The following is a 17,640-nucleotide window of genomic DNA, read 5'->3' as shown; positions in this document are numbered from 1 at the left end:
CAGTTTTAATAAATCAATGCTCTATTTTGTGAAGTCATGAATTACCCAAATGCATTTTCTGCACAGGGAGCTGATTGGGGCAGTTAGCGCACATCAAAGCTCCAATACATATGGCAGAAGCTATTTCCAATGGCACCTCCAAATTGAACTGTCTTTTGAACCTCTGCTCTCCGGAGATCCTCTATGAGCGTGTTAAAGTAATGGGAACTCCTATCTCACAAGACTGGGACAAATCATTCAGCAAAATTAATTAATCATCCATTTCAGACGTAGAATTGTACGTCTGGTTTTCAAAGTGATTTTTTTCTTCCATTTTTGCAGGTTTTTCTTGTGCTAGTGTATGGACTTTTGTTCGAGCTTTACAAGTTTGTGAGTGGTTGCTTGTCTGGGAAAGGACGTACCATCAGTCAATATGGCGGTGTGGGTAAACAAAACGCACAGACTGGACACAAAAGGGCTCTGATGGATGTGTAGAATTGGCTCACATCATAAGTCTGGCTCTGTGGAATATTGATCGTGCAGCGTTGCTTTCAGTTCAGCTCGGAAATTGTACTTCGCAGAGTAGTTTGCAGACACCATAGTGCTGCTCTTCCCACTGTGAGTAAGTCTACAAATGAAAAAAAAATGTGCTGACAATATTATGTACATTGTATGTTTTCCTCATATGCATTTTTACCTGTTTTTACTTGAAATCCTGAAAGCCCTGCACAAGAATTCCACTGTGTATGGACTTTTGGCAAATACATACACTAGTGGTGCCACTACTAATGCAGGAGAAGAGCATCTGGCATTAAAATAATTTGTAAGTTATACCCTATCAACAAAAGGGACACTTCTTTAAAGGTAAGATATTGATTTTAAATTCCATAAACTTTACTTATCTGTGTCCCCAATGAGAATATAAAAAAAAAACAATCGAGTTACAGCAGTCCAATGTCTTTCTGGACAGGATGGAGGCTTGTCAAAAAGTTTAAATACCTGGGACTGACGTTGGACCACCATTGGCATTTAAGAAACATATTAAGTGCCTCACAAAAATTGTTTATTTTATCTTGAATTTTAGACAGGTAAGCTTCTTTGTCACTCTATATGAATGTTTTTACACACCATGATTGTGTCTCATATAGAGGATTGCATTACCACACTGTCACTTGCTGCTGGCACAAAACTCAAACCAGTCGAATCACTTTTTTTAAAAAGCCATAAAAATATTGGACAAGAAATCACTCTCAATTCACCACTGCACTATTTTACATTGCTGAAGTACAATTTGCTTAATTTTAATAATTTTGTTGATTTTAAATATGGATGTTTTATATATAAAGTTATACACAGACTTGCCCCCCTCCGTTACAGGATTTTATTAAAGTAAAGACTGTCAATGGGATGGGAACTAAGGCCACAGCCCAGGGGAACTGTGAGCTCCCACACAGATGCACCACATTTGGACAAAGTGTGTCTCAGTCAGAGGAACTAAGTTCTGGAACAGTCTCCCATTATGAGTAAGAGAGACTCCAATACTGGACACTTTCAAATCACACTTGAAATTGTGGCTTAAGGAAAATCAGACTTGTGGACACTTTTTGTGTAAAACTGTCACTTGTTATTGTTTTTTCTGTTAAATTTGTGGTGTTACCTGCCTGGGGACTTCAGATGGAAATGAGCATTTTGGCTATAATCTGTCATATTTGCACTGCAGTGTTGTAGATGTTCATTGATATGCACTGTCCCTATTAAATAAATAAAATAAACATTAACATTAACAATTCTAATCTGAATTTATTCTTAATTACAAAACCAGATAATATTATAATTTGGTGTTTTGGTTCTCAAGACATTTATCCAATCATAAAGCAGAATGAGCCTCACATGAGTCTCCTCACTCCCTAAACCCCAGCACATGCAGTCAGTCATGAATCAGTGCTAGTGCAGACTCTGCAGCTCAGGGAGGGAATTCTGGAGCTTCTGATCTTTCACATGAGGTCTGTCCATATATTGTTAAAAACATTGATGTATCTGCAGGTTGTATCTGGCATCTTAGTTGTTATTGTAGTAAGTTTTTTTTTAAATACTTCAAGCGTGTAGAGATGTTAAAAAGTGTAATATCTATCTTAACATCCAGTTTAACATTCCCACTTTGAAAATGCTCTCCACGTGAAATAGCCTGAGAGATGCCTGCTGTTAGAGACAAATGACTCGCACTGATGAAACCTGACTGCAGGCTGTATGAAGATGTAATGAGTGAATGAACAGTGCCATAGGAAAAGGCTCATGTTTCAAAATATGTAAAAACACTTGAGGATCTTAATTCATCTTCTCCAATCAGCACAGATGGTATTTAGCGGCGCACATCACCTGAAGGCCTACATGCCATTTAAGAGCAAGGACACCATTATCTACCACAGCTTCAAGTTAGCACATGATCTAATTACATGTCTGCATATAGCTCTGATTTGTGTTGTTTTAATTAACTTTGGAGGAAATGTCTCTTCTCTCTTGGGGCAAAAGAAATGAAATTATGATGTTATGGGCTCAATATAGGGGAATTAAAGCTTGGCATGTGAGGTTTGCGAGAGACAGGTGAGTGGTGCAACTGATCATGAGTGATGATGTCATGTTCAGGAGACAGACAGAGACTGAGGCAAAGCTCCTGGTACAATCATGACACTTTGCAATGCTCTGACTTATAAAATATGCACAGCACCCAAAGCATCTGAAATAGTGATCTTATACATAACAGCATGGGACCTGCTTTCTGTTTACAATAAACAGTGACCTATTATTTGAATATTTCATCTCAATATATATTCTTGAAAAGCAGACATCATTATTTTTCGGATAATGTGCATTCTTTATAGCCAAGTTGGTGCCACCTAGTGCCGCCACTCAATTTAATTTCTCTCCAAAATCTAGGTCACAAATCAGAATACAGCCGATCATTAAAAGAGCCATAAATTCTGTACAAGTTTTAAAGCTGGAACAAAGAGAATGTTTGGTGAATTTTATCAAAGGGAAAGACGTTATTGCCCTTCTTCCTGTGGGATTTGGGGAATGGTTAATATATCAGTTAGCCTCGTTAGTGGTGCATTACATATGTCACAACCAAATACCAGAGACTGGTTAAATGAAAAAAGTACCCACCTACCATCAAGTGAATGAATTCCAATGCTGCGAGGTCAGACGGTTTCTACGAAGTAAAATCGGCTGATGAATCAGGCTACATTCTTTGCATATCAGCTTTTAAATACACTGTTAATTGGAAATATAATGCATATAGGATTTGAACAGGCGATTTTATATTGACACAGGCAGTGAACCACAATGTATTCACAAAGTATCAGATAACGTGGTTTATGCTTTTTGGACCTGGTTTAGTTTTAGTTTAGACTTGATATAGTGTTGCCATTGATCTGGTTTAGATCTGGTCAGAGTGGAAAACCAAATATGTAATTAGATAGAGTAAAAATTTAAAAAACACTGACAACTCCATTGCCTGTAATAATTTTTTGATTACCATTTAGGTATATATATTTATATTTTTACATTTTATTGAACAATAAAAACAATAAAAAAACACAATACAAAATGTGGCATAACTTTACTGTATGTATACTTTATAAAGTGTAAATTCCAGCACTTTTAGACAGTTGCAGACATCTGCAAAGAAAACCTGCCCTGTGCATTGCTCAGTCATTACTTCATTTCTTACATTTTCTCTCCCCTCACCAGCCCTGTCCTTTATTTTGGTTGTAGAAAATTTATTGTTTTGGGTTTTTTCCCTAATTCATTCATTCACACATGCAGCATTGTCCATCAGTCTCTCCTCGAGTTTAAGGTTCTTTCCACTTTCTAAAAATTTGCCAGTCACCATTTGTCACGAGTCCCTCACATATCACACAGGTTTGCTTAAACATGGCAATTCTAGCTTGAGTCGGGTCTTTTCAATGGTTCTTTAATATGAACAGTGGATCCAGATCTAATTTTTTAAAAAGAACTGAATCTATTTCATTATAATTTTTATTCTGATTAACGCTGAACCAACACAAGATTCAGCATAGAATCAAAGTAGGCAGCACGGGTGAGAGCTTTGAGCACAAAAACATGAACGGATCCAAAATATCGGATCCCATGAAGAAGCCGAAAGTCCCATGACTATTGTCCGCCGATAGACAGATCCTAAGAGTCTTGGTTAGGTTACACTGTGTGAAGCCCAGTACTTTCCTCCATATTAAAAAAGCAAAGGGCAGTCCAGTTCTTCCCATCTTTATATTGTAATACTTTCCCACAAATAACTTTTAATTACATCTTTAATTAACCTTTTATAGGAATGTAATCAGTTTTACATCTCCACCTAATTACAATGACTTCAAGCTTTCTCAAGTCAATTGTGTAAACTGAACCAAACCTACACACTGTGCATATATAGACAATCTTTAACCTTTTTTTTATTGCAACTAGAAATGGAATTGCAATGCCCGCCCACCTTGGCTCTAGTTATTACATTAACAATAGTTCAGCTTTCACTTTTAATAAACTTGTCACCCAATCCTCAACAGCCACCCCTTTAAAAAACATAATTAAAAACATATCTCCAATAGTGTTTTCTATAGTCTGACACATTGAATAATTAGTTGAATATGCCCACTTTATGATATTGTTTAGCGAGGTTCACTTTCTCATTTGTGCTGTAGAAATCTTATCAGCGCAGTGGCAGTGTGGTGTAGACGCCTCAAATCCCCCTGTGAGGAACACCGTCTCGAAATGAGTTTTTTTTCTTTTAATGAAGGTCAATGGAGAGTCACATCTTTCCTACCGCGATAATTTATCCCTATCTGCACTTATCTCGGCCGTGCCCCTTTAATCCTAATTGTATTGTATAATTGTGCTATGGGAGGCCGCTCTGCTTTGAAGTAGTGGCCCTATCCCTTTATAATAACCTGACGTTTTCAACCTTTGCGGACTCTGGCTGCTCCTCTCTCTCTGTTCCTCACTGCGGTGCACATATGAAGGCATTTCACAAGATTTATTAAGAACTATCGCCACGAAGATAAAGCTAAAAATGCACGTATCGCTGCTAGAATAGAGGATAATGTAAAAACATCTCGGCTATTGTGTCTTCATTGAGATACATGGGATTGTCTCAGTGTGGGTTCGACTGTGCGAAACGACAGTCTTTTCTCTACTTTATCTGAGTAGAATAAAGGATAAGTTATGCTAATATATAACTTTTGTAGTGCCTATGCCATTTTTTTATTACTGCGTGTGTATTACTGTGGGTAGTGAATTGTAATTGTTATGTGATACTTTCTCATTGAAATACTGAATATATTAAAGGTCTTAAATGACTTGGGTGAGGCTGAAGTCATGTTAGAATGATGTAACCTCGACAAAAACAAACCTGGAGTTGTGTTTTGCGTCACACAGCCTAAATATGCAGGATTTGTGTGCTAATGTGTGAATAAAACAAAACACAACTCGAGTATGTTTTGAAAAGGAAACAACTTTATAACAGAGATCAGAAAATAGTGTAATATAGAACATTTAAGAGAGTGTCCATGCATGGAGATGTGAAGTAGTGGTTCACAGGCTCTGTTTACATGCACAACAGAAATCAAAACAGAACTGCGTAGTTTGTGGAGTTATCTGATTATTGAAATATCAGGTACCTTTGATGTGAGTAATCTGATTTCTTGATTTCTGACTGTTCACACTTGTCTGTTCTGACCACGGAAATTATGTTAAATGGGCAAACTAGTGTGACCTAAGGCAAATTAAAGGTCCTGTATTTAAAAAGAAAATGACTCTTGTGAGCTTTGAGCCATGTTTGAATGTTACCTAATCGAAAACAGACCTGGAGTTGTGTTTTGTTTCATTCACACGTTTGAGTGGTCCTTTATTATTAGTTTGTCTGCATCTCTGTAGTGGACCAAACAGAAAGCCAAAGACAAGGTATAAAAATAAGTTTAAATTTAATAAAGTCACAAAAGAGATCATTTAACAAAGGCTCAAATTAGGTAAACCATGAACAAAAAAAAAGCTGGGCCCAACTTGGGTAACTCAAATCAAACTGAACAGAACAAAACTAACCCAACCAGACAAAGGAACAGGGGTGTTTAAATACATGAGGACCAACTAAAACTGAACACAAGAGGGAGGAATTAAACTAAACTAAACTAAGTAATTAACTAAAACTACTAACTTAATCAAAGTAACAAGAAGGCAAATAATTATAATACAGAAAATAATAAGTGATAATAAAGTGACCTTAAAACAACTAGACAAATGAACTAACTAGTGCTCCCCTCTTTGTGGATTCATGGATGGTCTCTCTTGATTGTCCTCCGTCTGGCATTCAAAAAACCCCAAAAAGAACAGGTGTAAATAAATAATTCAGACTTATATTAACTAAATTGTGTTCACCCATGTCTAAATACAAGTCTAAATACAGGAATTAAATTATGTGTGATGTAATTAACTTATTATAAATGAAACGAAATAATACTGACAATGTGGAGTAGTGGCAGAGGTATCCACCACAATCTCCAAAGCTCAAAATCATCCATTCCACCTTGTGATGTCATGTAGTAATACTTTTCAGCTTCCTTTTACCTTTATTTCAGTAGAGACTGGCAATTCCAGGGTTAAAATCACCCACATGATTCAAGTGAAGGTGGATTTTAGTGGATATGGATTTTAAAAACACAGTGGAGCATGAAAAATCAGATCTAATCATTGGGTTATCTGATTACTGACTACTGATTACTTTCTACTCACTGTGTACCTACTAGTGTCCATGTTTGTTGTATATGATATTTGTACCAGTAGCAATAATGCGAGAAACTTCAATACTGTTTCATACACACTGCTAAATCTCTGTTAAACTGTATTCACATTATTTATATGTAGTATGTGTAAATATTTTAACTGTGTACATGTTGAACTGCACTGTCTATGTCTTTTGTATTGCACTAAAATAAAGATTCCAGACCTATGGATTTTTAAAAGGCACTTATTCATTATACCAAGCTTTAAAATATTGATTATCATGTTTAATATCGTCATAAATTAACACTAACTGCACATAAGAAAGGTTAGTTGGTCATCTTTTATAGACCCCACTCACCACTGGAAAAGAAAAGTGAACTTGGTGATGTCTGAATCGTTCTAGCAATTTTACTACTTCAAATAAAATCACTATTATTGACTTTGTTTAGGCCACTTTAATACATAACCTTGATTTTAATAAGACATCTACTATTTGGACAAGCCTTACAGGGGCTGTCTGTCTTTTTGGTGTGATATTTTCCATAGAGCATCACTAAACCGGATGCTACTTCCAAATAAAGGCATGGAGCGTCTGTGCCAGGCCGGGGAGCAGCGGTAGAGACCGTATTAGCGCTCCAGCACCATGGACAGTTCCGGTGCACGCTCCACGTCGCCTATCTCCCCGCGACCCTCTGTTTAATAGACTCTGTCCCTCCATGTACACCTCACAGTCCGAAAACATGCTTACAAGTCACTCACAGCACCATGAATATATTTTTGTTCCACCAAAATGCCTTAAACTGGCCTTCTGTGGGACTAAGTTAAGATATAGCGCTTTACACTGTCTCGTATCGTGTTTATAAAACGTGCAAAGTCTTTTCCTCTAAGCATACAGCGATATATAAAGACCAGTGAGGGTGGGTATAATAATAAATCATTATCATGGCCATCCTTGACGAATCAAACCCCTATTGCATTTCTCATTATCCTGTTAAATTGTCCCGGGAACTTTTAAGGCGCGCGCATAGGAGACAATCCCGTTTTAGAATAAGAAACGCAGCCAACACGGATGGATGATGGGTGAGCCTCTAAATAAAATAATTTCCTCCAGTTATCACTCGCGTTCATCTCTAAAGGAAACCGGAATAAGCTGCTGTGGCTGTAGTGACTAGTCTACGACGCACACGCAAAATTGCATACACACGTCCTTCGTAGACAGATAGCGCCACACAATTTGGGAGAGTGTAAATAAGGCGAGGCGCGGGGCGGGGGAACATGCAGCCAGCGCACTACCTCCTGGCTGTGGGAGGGCATCAGAGGCAAGGACAGCAGAACGTGCGGGGACAATTGTTCTCGTGTGTTTGTGTTGGCACGTGTGTTTCAAAGTGAAGATCTGATGGGGATGGATGGATGTGGCGAGGCGCATGCGTGTGGGAGGGAAAAGGAGGAGAGAGAGGGAGAGGGAGAGAGGGAGAGCGTGAGAAAGAGACGCAGCGTGGATTTGACTACTGTACATGGTAACGTTGATTTAAAGTGTGTGTGGAGACAGTACAAGCCGATATTTACCAAGGTTCTCATTTTTTGGCCTAATAGAGCCTAAAAAGCGATATAATTCAATTAATTATAATAGATCTACGCATTTCAGTTGTATTAATTTGTTATATTTTGATATTCTTCTGGTAAATCTACAAATCATACGCAACACGATTTTATTATTATTTACTTCGAAGAATGATTACCTGGGAAACATGTCGGCATTTGAGTTGTTTTAAAACATAAATAACTGTCCGGTGTAAACGCCTCCTATAAAACAATAGTTTAGCAAAATAAAATAAATTAATTATATCTTTATTATAAAATTTGCATACTCGACCATATATGTACGAAAACATTTTAATGAATTGTGATGCAACTCCATTTAAATTTTACTATGAAGGCTTATTTACTTGGGCGTTAAATAGATTTGATTATTGCTAATTCTCTAATCATTACACTATAAATTATCTCTTTGTACGTTTTGTTCTGTGTATTGTCCGTTTCTATTCATTAAAAATAATTAAATAAAGGATGTGGTTCCTGTGCAGCATCCGCCTTGTCTTTGTGTGACGTCTCTCCAAACAAACTTTTCTCTTTACGCACACGCCCATCGGATCTCTATTAGTCGGTGTTGCGCACGTAAACGTAGCCCACTTAACTGTGCAACTAACCAGAGCCGACCGCGTGCGCCCCGCGTGCGCCCGCGTGCCCTCCTCCCCGCGTGTTGACGGAGCGCTGTGGAAATTCAGCTGAGTGCGTTTGGCTTCATAATCACCGCACAAAGAATCATATATCACGCACATGAGCCCGAGGGCCATTAGGCACTGGCCCTCTTTAAATTAGCATATTAAACGCATCAGTCCGCACCGCCTTCAAACCACACTGGCGCACTGATATCAGCTAATGCTACAATTAGCAGCTAACCTTTCTGTTTCTCCAGCCTTTTACACTTAAAATTCATTATGCGCCTTGTTCAGGTTCAATTAGTCTTACTTTGGAAGAAAACATTAAAAAACAATAGGAGATGTGGAGATAAGGCGGCAGTACTGGCCTTTGAAAATTGAATGTGTTGGAAGTCTACAACTGCACCAATAAGAAAAATAATATTTATTCGATTTAGTTCAAATGAGTAAAGTTTTACAGTTCTGATTTGTGTTGTAAGCCAGTCTATAAAATACTTGAGTACATTTAAGGGGCTGCTTGTAATATATAAGAAGATATATTTATATATTGAGACACAATAGAGCTGTTTGCACCTGAACCATGAGGCGTTGCAACTGAAAAAAAGATATTAAGAAATTGGCAGAGACCAAGGGGACTGGCAACATGGGCCCAAATTGTATCATAATAAAATTTCTATAGAAAATAAAATGAAACTATTGTTGTTTTAAAATAGCAATTTTAATAATTTCGGAATAAATACTGATAATAAATGCTATTTTATTCCCAATTAAAATTAAAATCTATTCACGTTTTTTATAGCAAAAATGTATGTATACATTAATTCCCTGGTGGGCACCTATAGCCCGGGGTCTAGAGTCTCTACACCCCATAATAATAATAATAATAATAATAATAATTATTATTATTATTATTATTATTATTATTATTATAATAATAATAGAGATACATGTTTGTGAATTACTGGCAGTGAAATGTGTGTTTTTACATCCGTGTGAATTGGCTGCACGCTCCAGTCACCTTTGGAGTGAAGTCAGCTTTTAACAGAGGCTGAAGGTCCGTGTTTGGAGGAATCATTACATTAAACGGACTCAGGGAGGGATCCTGAGCATTACCCCGCCACGCACGCGCACACACAGACACACACGTGCACGCTCTCTCTCTCACACACACACGAACACGCACACGCGCCCATAGCCCCGTGTCTACTGGCTTTGTTTCTGCGCGCACATGTATTCGGTGAAGGTATTCTAATAGGCGCTCTCCGTGCTGATTGGGCGCTCAGGTTGGTGAGTGAACGCCCTGCAGATTATGTCAGATTGCGTGCAGAAACCAAACCAGCCCAGCCTTTGAACTTCACCGCTTTTGGCTCGTATTCACGCTCTTCCGCTCATTTCCAAGCCAGGTGCTTGACGACAACCCTTCCGAGAGAGGCAGAGTGTGTGAGACAGAAAAAAAAGAAAAACAAACGCGGAACACTTTTACGAGCAACTGACTGCGGAACATTGCTTTCACCTTTGTGGATTCTTACGCATCCCTTCCTGCATGTGTTTTCTCCAGTTTGCGCTCCAGTGACAGAGTTTTACGCACCGTTTGGAAAGGACTTCAAGACGCACGGAAAGTCGAAACAAAAGTGGATTTTTCTTCCTTTTCTTTTGCAGCTCCCGCTCTGTCACATCCCACACGGGCATGACTGGTATCTGGCGTCTGGACAGGTGAACAGCGTCCCTCCTTTCTCCTCTCCTTCTTTCCTGATAAGAACTTTTGCTTTGCTTGGCGCTTGGGGATAAAGCTCACTTTTGAGTCATGTCAAAGCCGGCTGATCACATCAAGAGACCCATGAACGCCTTCATGGTTTGGTCGCGGGGTCAGAGGCGGAAAATGGCCCAAGAGAACCCCAAAATGCACAACTCTGAAATCAGCAAACGCCTGGGCGCGGAGTGGAAGCTGCTATCCGAGTCCGAGAAGAGACCGTACATCGATGAGGCCAAGCGGCTGCGAGCACAACATATGAAGGAGCACCCAGACTATAAGTACAGACCACGGCGTAAGCCCAAAAACCTGCTCAAGAAGGACCGCTACGTCTTTCCTTTACCCTATCTGGGAGACACAGAGCACCTAAAGGGGCTGCCGGTGTCCGCCGCTGCAGACTCGCTGCTGGGCGCCTCGGAGAAAGCCCGCGCCTTCCTGCCGCCCACCTCTGCGCCCTACTCCTTTTTAGACCCGAGCCAGTTCAGCTCCAGCGCCATCCAGAAGATGACGGAGATGCCGCACACGTTGAGCACCAGCACTTTGCCATACGCGTCCTCCTTGGGATACCAGAACGGCGCTTTTGGGACCCTAGGGTGCCCCAGCCAACACACCCACACCCACCCTTCTCCCACCAACCCGGGCTACGTGGTGCCATGTAACTGTACCGCTTGGTCTGCCTCAAGTTTACAGCCCCCGGTGGCCTACATACTCTTTCCAGGTATGACCAAGACTGGGATAGACCCGTACTCTTCCGCGCACGCCACTGCCATGTAACCCCTTGTTTTTACTGACTTCCTAATGCATGTAAATAGACCGCAGACAATGGCATGGACTGTGGAACCGCGTGGAGAAATAGACTAAACTTTTGCAGCGATCCACAAGTTCCCGCGTTGCGCAGCAGAGCGTCTCCTGCTTCGGTCCCTGCCTGTGAACTGTAAGAAATGTAAATGTTATAACGTTTATGGCAACCAGAAAAGGGAGGCCTTTAACTTTATTTATTGTGTACATTTCAACGCTGATAATGCTGATTTGTGTTATGAATAGGATTTGGAACAAGAATTGGCTTGCACAAAAGAGCGTCTTCTTACCTGTATAGGCCTGACGCTAGCCTACATTTGGCACTATTTCTGGTCAGAATCAGAACCTGTAGGCTGGATTCTATACGGGTTTTTATTTCTATATTTAATACCCCCAAAATGCTACTATTTATGGAAAGACAGCACCTCATCCCACATTTTGTTTACATTTCTGTGATTCAGTGCTATAGCAGTTCACGCGCCATATTTCTGTTTTTCAGGATAACTTCTATTTGAGGATGTGTATTTTTTATCCAAGATGGTCATTTAAAAGCTGTCATGTTAAAAAGCAAAAATGTATTTAGAAGGTTGATACCTCTGGCTCTTTGTTCAGCTGCTGAGCGAAGACATTTGGAATAAAGACAATCTTGTCTTCAACTCAAAGACCCCCTCTCCAGACATTTTCATTGAAATAGAGACCAGAAATATACTATCAGGAAAACCAAACAGCTACAGCATACAATATTTTTAAAATAATATGCAAATGGTCAAGATTAACGGTGTTATTAATTTTAATACATTGCAGAAATGTACTTAAAACTCCACTCTTAATTTAATTTTATAATATTTTAAATCAATCTTTTTAAACTGTTTGACTCAAATGAATGGATTTACGGTGGTTTTATGGACACACGTGGATGGGAACATCTTAACGTGGACTCTGCTTACAACGAAAAAATAATTACACATTGGCACACGGTTTTCTATTTGTTTTTTTCCCGTGCGTAATTTCCATTCGTTATCCCAATAATCGTGCGTGTGGTGATTTGGAACAGGTTTTGGAGGATGTGCTGCGTGCGTGTGTGTAGTACTGACACTAGGATGAACCGCCGCTACCGCTGCTTGAGTGACAGTTCAGGAGAGGCCTTCCCTTCCCCCGGAGGGATTCCGCCCGTCCGACCCGTCTGACTGCTTCATCACGCAGCAGCCGCCTTTAATTACAGCCTCGCGCTAATGGAGCACGCGCTTTGTACTCAACTCCTTTTCGCGTGTGCGCGCGTTTGTGTGCTCGTCCAAAAGCAGCCAAACCACACCAAAGACACTTTTACTACACTATTTATCAGTCATTTATGAGCCTGCAGTGACTTGCATTAGCCCCAATTAAAGCTGGAGTAGACATATTTTTGTGCGCAGACTAGTGAAAAACTGAATAGTATTACACATTTTTAGAAATTCTGAGCACAAAGATGTAACCTTTTAAATGACATTTTTCTCAGTGCAGAAAAGCTAGTGGAAAAATATAATTCAAGCGGAGTTTCAGTTGGTAATCTTTTTATTTTATCATTTTTAAAGAGTTTACGTATAAAATTGTAGAATTTCTTGAACCATGTAAATTGCGTCTTTAAAAAAAAAGTCTTTTAATTTTCAGCACAAGAATGACAATAATAAATAAGTGTCAGCTCTATCAAAAATATAGATATGAATAATATTATGATAAGCAATTTGCTGTATAATTAAAATAGCATATTTTAAAACTGCAGACAGAGAAATAATTCAGTGCATTCTGTATTTTAAAATAAGCTTTAGTGCATTGTGTTTTCCAATCACTGTCCTTGGACATTGTCACTAATTGTTTTCTTTAATAACAATGTCAAAAAACAAAACAAAAACAAAAAAGAGATCCACTCCAGCTTTAATTTCTGAAAAAATTTTGTCAAAGATACACCTAAATACAGCCAAGGATTAACAATACTACAGGCTTTGGAGGTTATGGAATCGTTTTGCCTCACTTTTTGGGTAGCATTATTTACCATCCGCTGAATGTGTTATGCCAATATCTTAGAACTAAAATTAAACTTAAATTCCCTTTCTTTTATTTCACTGCCATCCCATCCAGCTTTAACCCCGAATATTCTTCTACTGTAGACTGATCCTGGCCCCATTAGCCCACTGTATTATTAATTAAAATTTTCATTCCACGTCCAAATTGTTTACTTATCTGCCAGGAACATATGCAGGGGAGAAGTTGAGATTCTGCACTATTGCCCAAGGTGCAATTCAATCCTGGGGAAGCGGAGAGGAAAAGGAGAGAGGAGGGGGAAGAGAGGTGGAGGGGGCTTGGATAGGATTTCTTTTTTACGAGACTTATCTGCCGCTGTAAATTAACGCGATACTTCATTGAACCGATGTGAACTTCTCCATCAAACCCCTTAAGCGTACTCATCCCAGTTTCATGTAATTACTTTGAGAGAATATTGGCCCCTGTTTTTTCATGTTATAAATAAATCCTTAACTGTATTTGTATTAACTGTTTAAAAAAAAAAATAGAAAGAAAGTTTGGCCGTCGTTTTGTTCCTCGCGTAATTACGCACAGTCCACATGACACTTCCCCACCACCTTAAAGAGTATAATAACGAGCCTAAATTATGATTTGAAAATTATAGGGCTACTAAATCTCCCTGTCCCCCCTTGACGTTTTTATTGGAGCACAACATAGAGAATCCAATCCGTCCTTATCTCCCCAGCACTGCGCGGATCACACGGCAAAAAGAGGGAGGGGGGCATAATTGTTCTTGATTTGATTTCATTCAAGGCGACGCGGCTTTCAGGTCATTTCCCGGCGATAAAAGTCACTAAACGCCGCGACACACACACTTTGAAAGGATGAAAAAGTAAAACAGAGCGTGGGGAATAAAGCGGGGAGGGGGCGAAGCGTTTTTAATTAAAAGCCACGGGTCATTTACGTTATTGTCTTTGAATGTTGCTTAATGATCGCTGATAAGTGGCTGTTGAGAATTTGCGTTGAGGCATTTGACAAAGAGAGGAACAGAGGAGCAGAAAAGGGGGTCTGGGACAGAAAGATGAAGATGAAGTGCGTGAGTTTGCTTAAATACAGTTCACAGAAAAAGGGGGACTAGTTTCTCATTGGAGCATATTAAATACAGTGCGTAAAAAAGCCCAAATGATCAGGCCTAAATCCGCCACTATCTGAAATTGAATCTGGATAGCAGTGTGTTGTTTGAAGCCGTGTGGGGTGTGTGTGTTTTTGGAGGGGGGTCCCTGGTTGGATTTTTCATGTGGGAAAAAAGCGTGATAAAGAAAAAAGACGGAAGGATGAGCTGAGAGAAAGGGAATTGTGGTTAATGCGCAGCGCCAGACGGAACAGTGATTGGAGACGCGCGCCTATTCCCCTGATGCGCACATGGACACCCAGAGACGCTCAGTCTAAAGTTTTTAATATGGACACACACGCGCGCGCGCCTGGACACGCACGCGCGCTGGACATCAGTCATTTTAGATTGCGATCCAAGAAATACAACCCAAGCTCCAGACGAACAACAATCAAAGCGCGACATCAAAGTGCGCCAGTTTTTCCAAAATGTTTAAAATCGTCAATTCTATTTGATGCATTTTATTTCATCTCCCTGTCGGTTTTTGAGGGGGGGCACGAACATGGCATTTGGTTGAAAAAAAAAAAAAAAAAAAAAAAAAGGGCGTACTTCTCAACATTTTCTATACATCCAAGTGTAATTTTGATTCAGGCTATTTATAATATAAAAACAATTTTGGATTTGATTATTAATATTTTTGTTACTTTCTTATATTCTGTTATTTGATTCAGTTTCTTGCTTTTTGAAGGAACTGTTAATTGATTTACCAATGAGCAACAGTTGTCTTATTGATAAGAAAATAGTTGGTGAGCTTGAACCAACTGAAGAAGGTTACTATATTAATAATTTGACAACTGAAAACTAAAACTGGTTCACTTCAAACATGGAAGCAGCAAGTATCACTTAAGTTTGGCCATTTCATTCTAACTACTGGCACTAATGGTTAAATGAAAGTCAATATTTTGAGGCTTAAAAAAAGACAAAAATCACATAACGACTTATTTGATTGTGGGTCAGTACCTCATCTTTGGATCATAGTGAATGTGTCACTTGCGTATTTCCTGAGTGGATGGATAACATTAGCAGTAGAAATACATAAAACTATTCTAATATCGAGACCATAACTCAATACTCTCTGTGACCTTGGAGATCAACTTTCTTTGCTCACTAACATTTTTCTTGTCTACTTTAAAAGGATGTTATTTACAAGGGATATGACAAAAAGTATGTTTGAGTAACAAAAGGCTATTCATGTTATTGTATATCTTTGGACTTCACTTTAGAAATAAATCAAAGAACTTAGAAAACAAAACAAGCTTCTGATAGTGAGAACATCAAGCCAGACTGAATAGTTTGCGGCACAGTCTGTATTTTTGTGAACATTTACCTCTACGTTCATAGGCCAGGTTATAAAACAATAAATAGATGTATAACGTATATGTATACAAATAAAAAGCATTGACAGCATTTCATAAAGAACATTTATTTAGACAAATGCAGACATATACAAAAAAAAACGCAAACTGTCTCTCTGTTCAGTAGTGTTGTTACGATCCTAAAATTTGTAACTTGATTTCAGTACTAAAGAATAGACTCTGTACTTGATACAGTTTCAATACCACAATTTAGATTAAAAAAAATATATATATATAATAGACATTTACATTAATTTTGCATTTTCTACTCAAAGCAAAAGAACTTTTATCATGTTACAGTGTGGTTTTATAGTTCTGATACAGCTTATAAGATCAAGATCATTCAAAAACTCCTCAGAAACGTCAAATGTTGTCCTTTTATTGCGATTTTTTCAATGCCAGTACTTCAAATTAGTTTCTAGTTTAGTAGTACTAAACTAGAAACTAGTACTAGTACTTTTGACAACAAAAGTTGTCTAGTACTTTTGACAACAAATTTTTGATTTTGATTTCTTCACTCATAGTACTGTCCATCATTTTTTCCTTCTACATTTTCAGCGTAGGAATCATAGGCCTGTCACGATAACTCTTTTTGAAGTGTGATATATCGGTGAATAGACTATAAACGGCAATATAATAATAAAATAATAACCCAAAAACAGATTTAAACCACAAAAGCTACTCAAAATGTGCAGTAAAAAAACACAAGTTGCAACAAATCGTGTTTAGTTTGCATCTGTAATGAGGCATAGAACTTATTAATTCAACTTTTCACATCTTAAATCTTATAGCCAAAAATAAATAAATAAAATCCCAGTTGTGCAAAGAAAAAGTATAGATAAGAAATATACTGTTCCATCTCTCATACATTGAATGATAAGTCAATATAGTAATTATCGTGACAGGCCTAAGGAGTAATGGGTTCCTTACACATTTTCAAAACTCGCCAGCGCGTGTCACAAGTCCAGAAAAGGTTTGCTCATATAAGACAACAGTCCCTTCAGTCATTCCAGTATCAAACATAGATATTTTTCAGCATGTATAACTTCACATTGTGGTAAACAGACTTCATTTTGAGCAGGTCTGAAGACGATATGACCCTCACTTACCAAGCAGCGTCAATAAACAAAGCCGCTTTTCACTGCGTTCATTTCATGTATTTATTTGCATTGGCGCTTCTTTTCAGCTACACTCTTGGCTGTTTGTTATTTCACTAAAAGCAATGTAAGATTCAATGCGGGCTTTACAAACAGAAGGTTACACCGCACAACATACCAAGTCACATAAAGTAAAAGTAACTATATAGAGAGTGAATGTAATGAGATGAACTAAAGATTCCTGGATATATATTTTGCATCTGATGAAGCTAAAGTTCATGGAGGAGGACACTGAAGACGCCAACATACGGAAACGATAGGCTCTCCACAGCTCCAGACAGGTACAGAACTCTTTGTACGAATGGGAGGAATGCAAGCAAAACATGTGGAGTACTTGATATGTGCGGTATCAGGAAAGCCGGGTGAATCCTTAAATGGTTGTATTTCAAAAGGATGTGGCGGTTTAGATATTTTGTAAGTAAGGAAA

General features: G+C 38.6%; 1 protein-coding gene across 1 annotated transcript; it reads left to right on the top strand.

The window, feature by feature from the left end:
* Positions 1–10,440: 10,440 nt before the first annotated feature.
* On the top strand, positions 10,441–12,304 carry sox14 (SRY-box transcription factor 14). Its single transcript, XM_020918879.2, has one exon. The coding sequence runs from the start codon at positions 10,789–10,791 to the stop codon at positions 11,506–11,508; it is 720 nt and encodes a 239-aa protein (XP_020774538.1). The 5' UTR covers positions 10,441–10,788; the 3' UTR covers positions 11,509–12,304.
* The last annotated feature ends 5,336 nt before the right edge of the window (positions 12,305–17,640 follow it).

Source organism: Boleophthalmus pectinirostris, unplaced genomic scaffold (assembly GCF_026225935.1).
Source record: "Boleophthalmus pectinirostris isolate CB_2022bp ecotype Guang Dong unplaced genomic scaffold, ASM2622593v1 HiC_scaffold_7, whole genome shotgun sequence".
NCBI lineage: Eukaryota > Metazoa > Chordata > Actinopteri > Gobiiformes > Gobiidae > Boleophthalmus > Boleophthalmus pectinirostris.
This window is presented reverse-complemented; position numbering and strand designations above follow the sequence as displayed.

Coding starts and splice junctions, on each gene's coding strand:
- sox14 (XM_020918879.2), top strand. CDS start 10,789: ATGTCAAAGCCGGCTGATCACATCAAGAGACCCATGAACGCCTTCATG.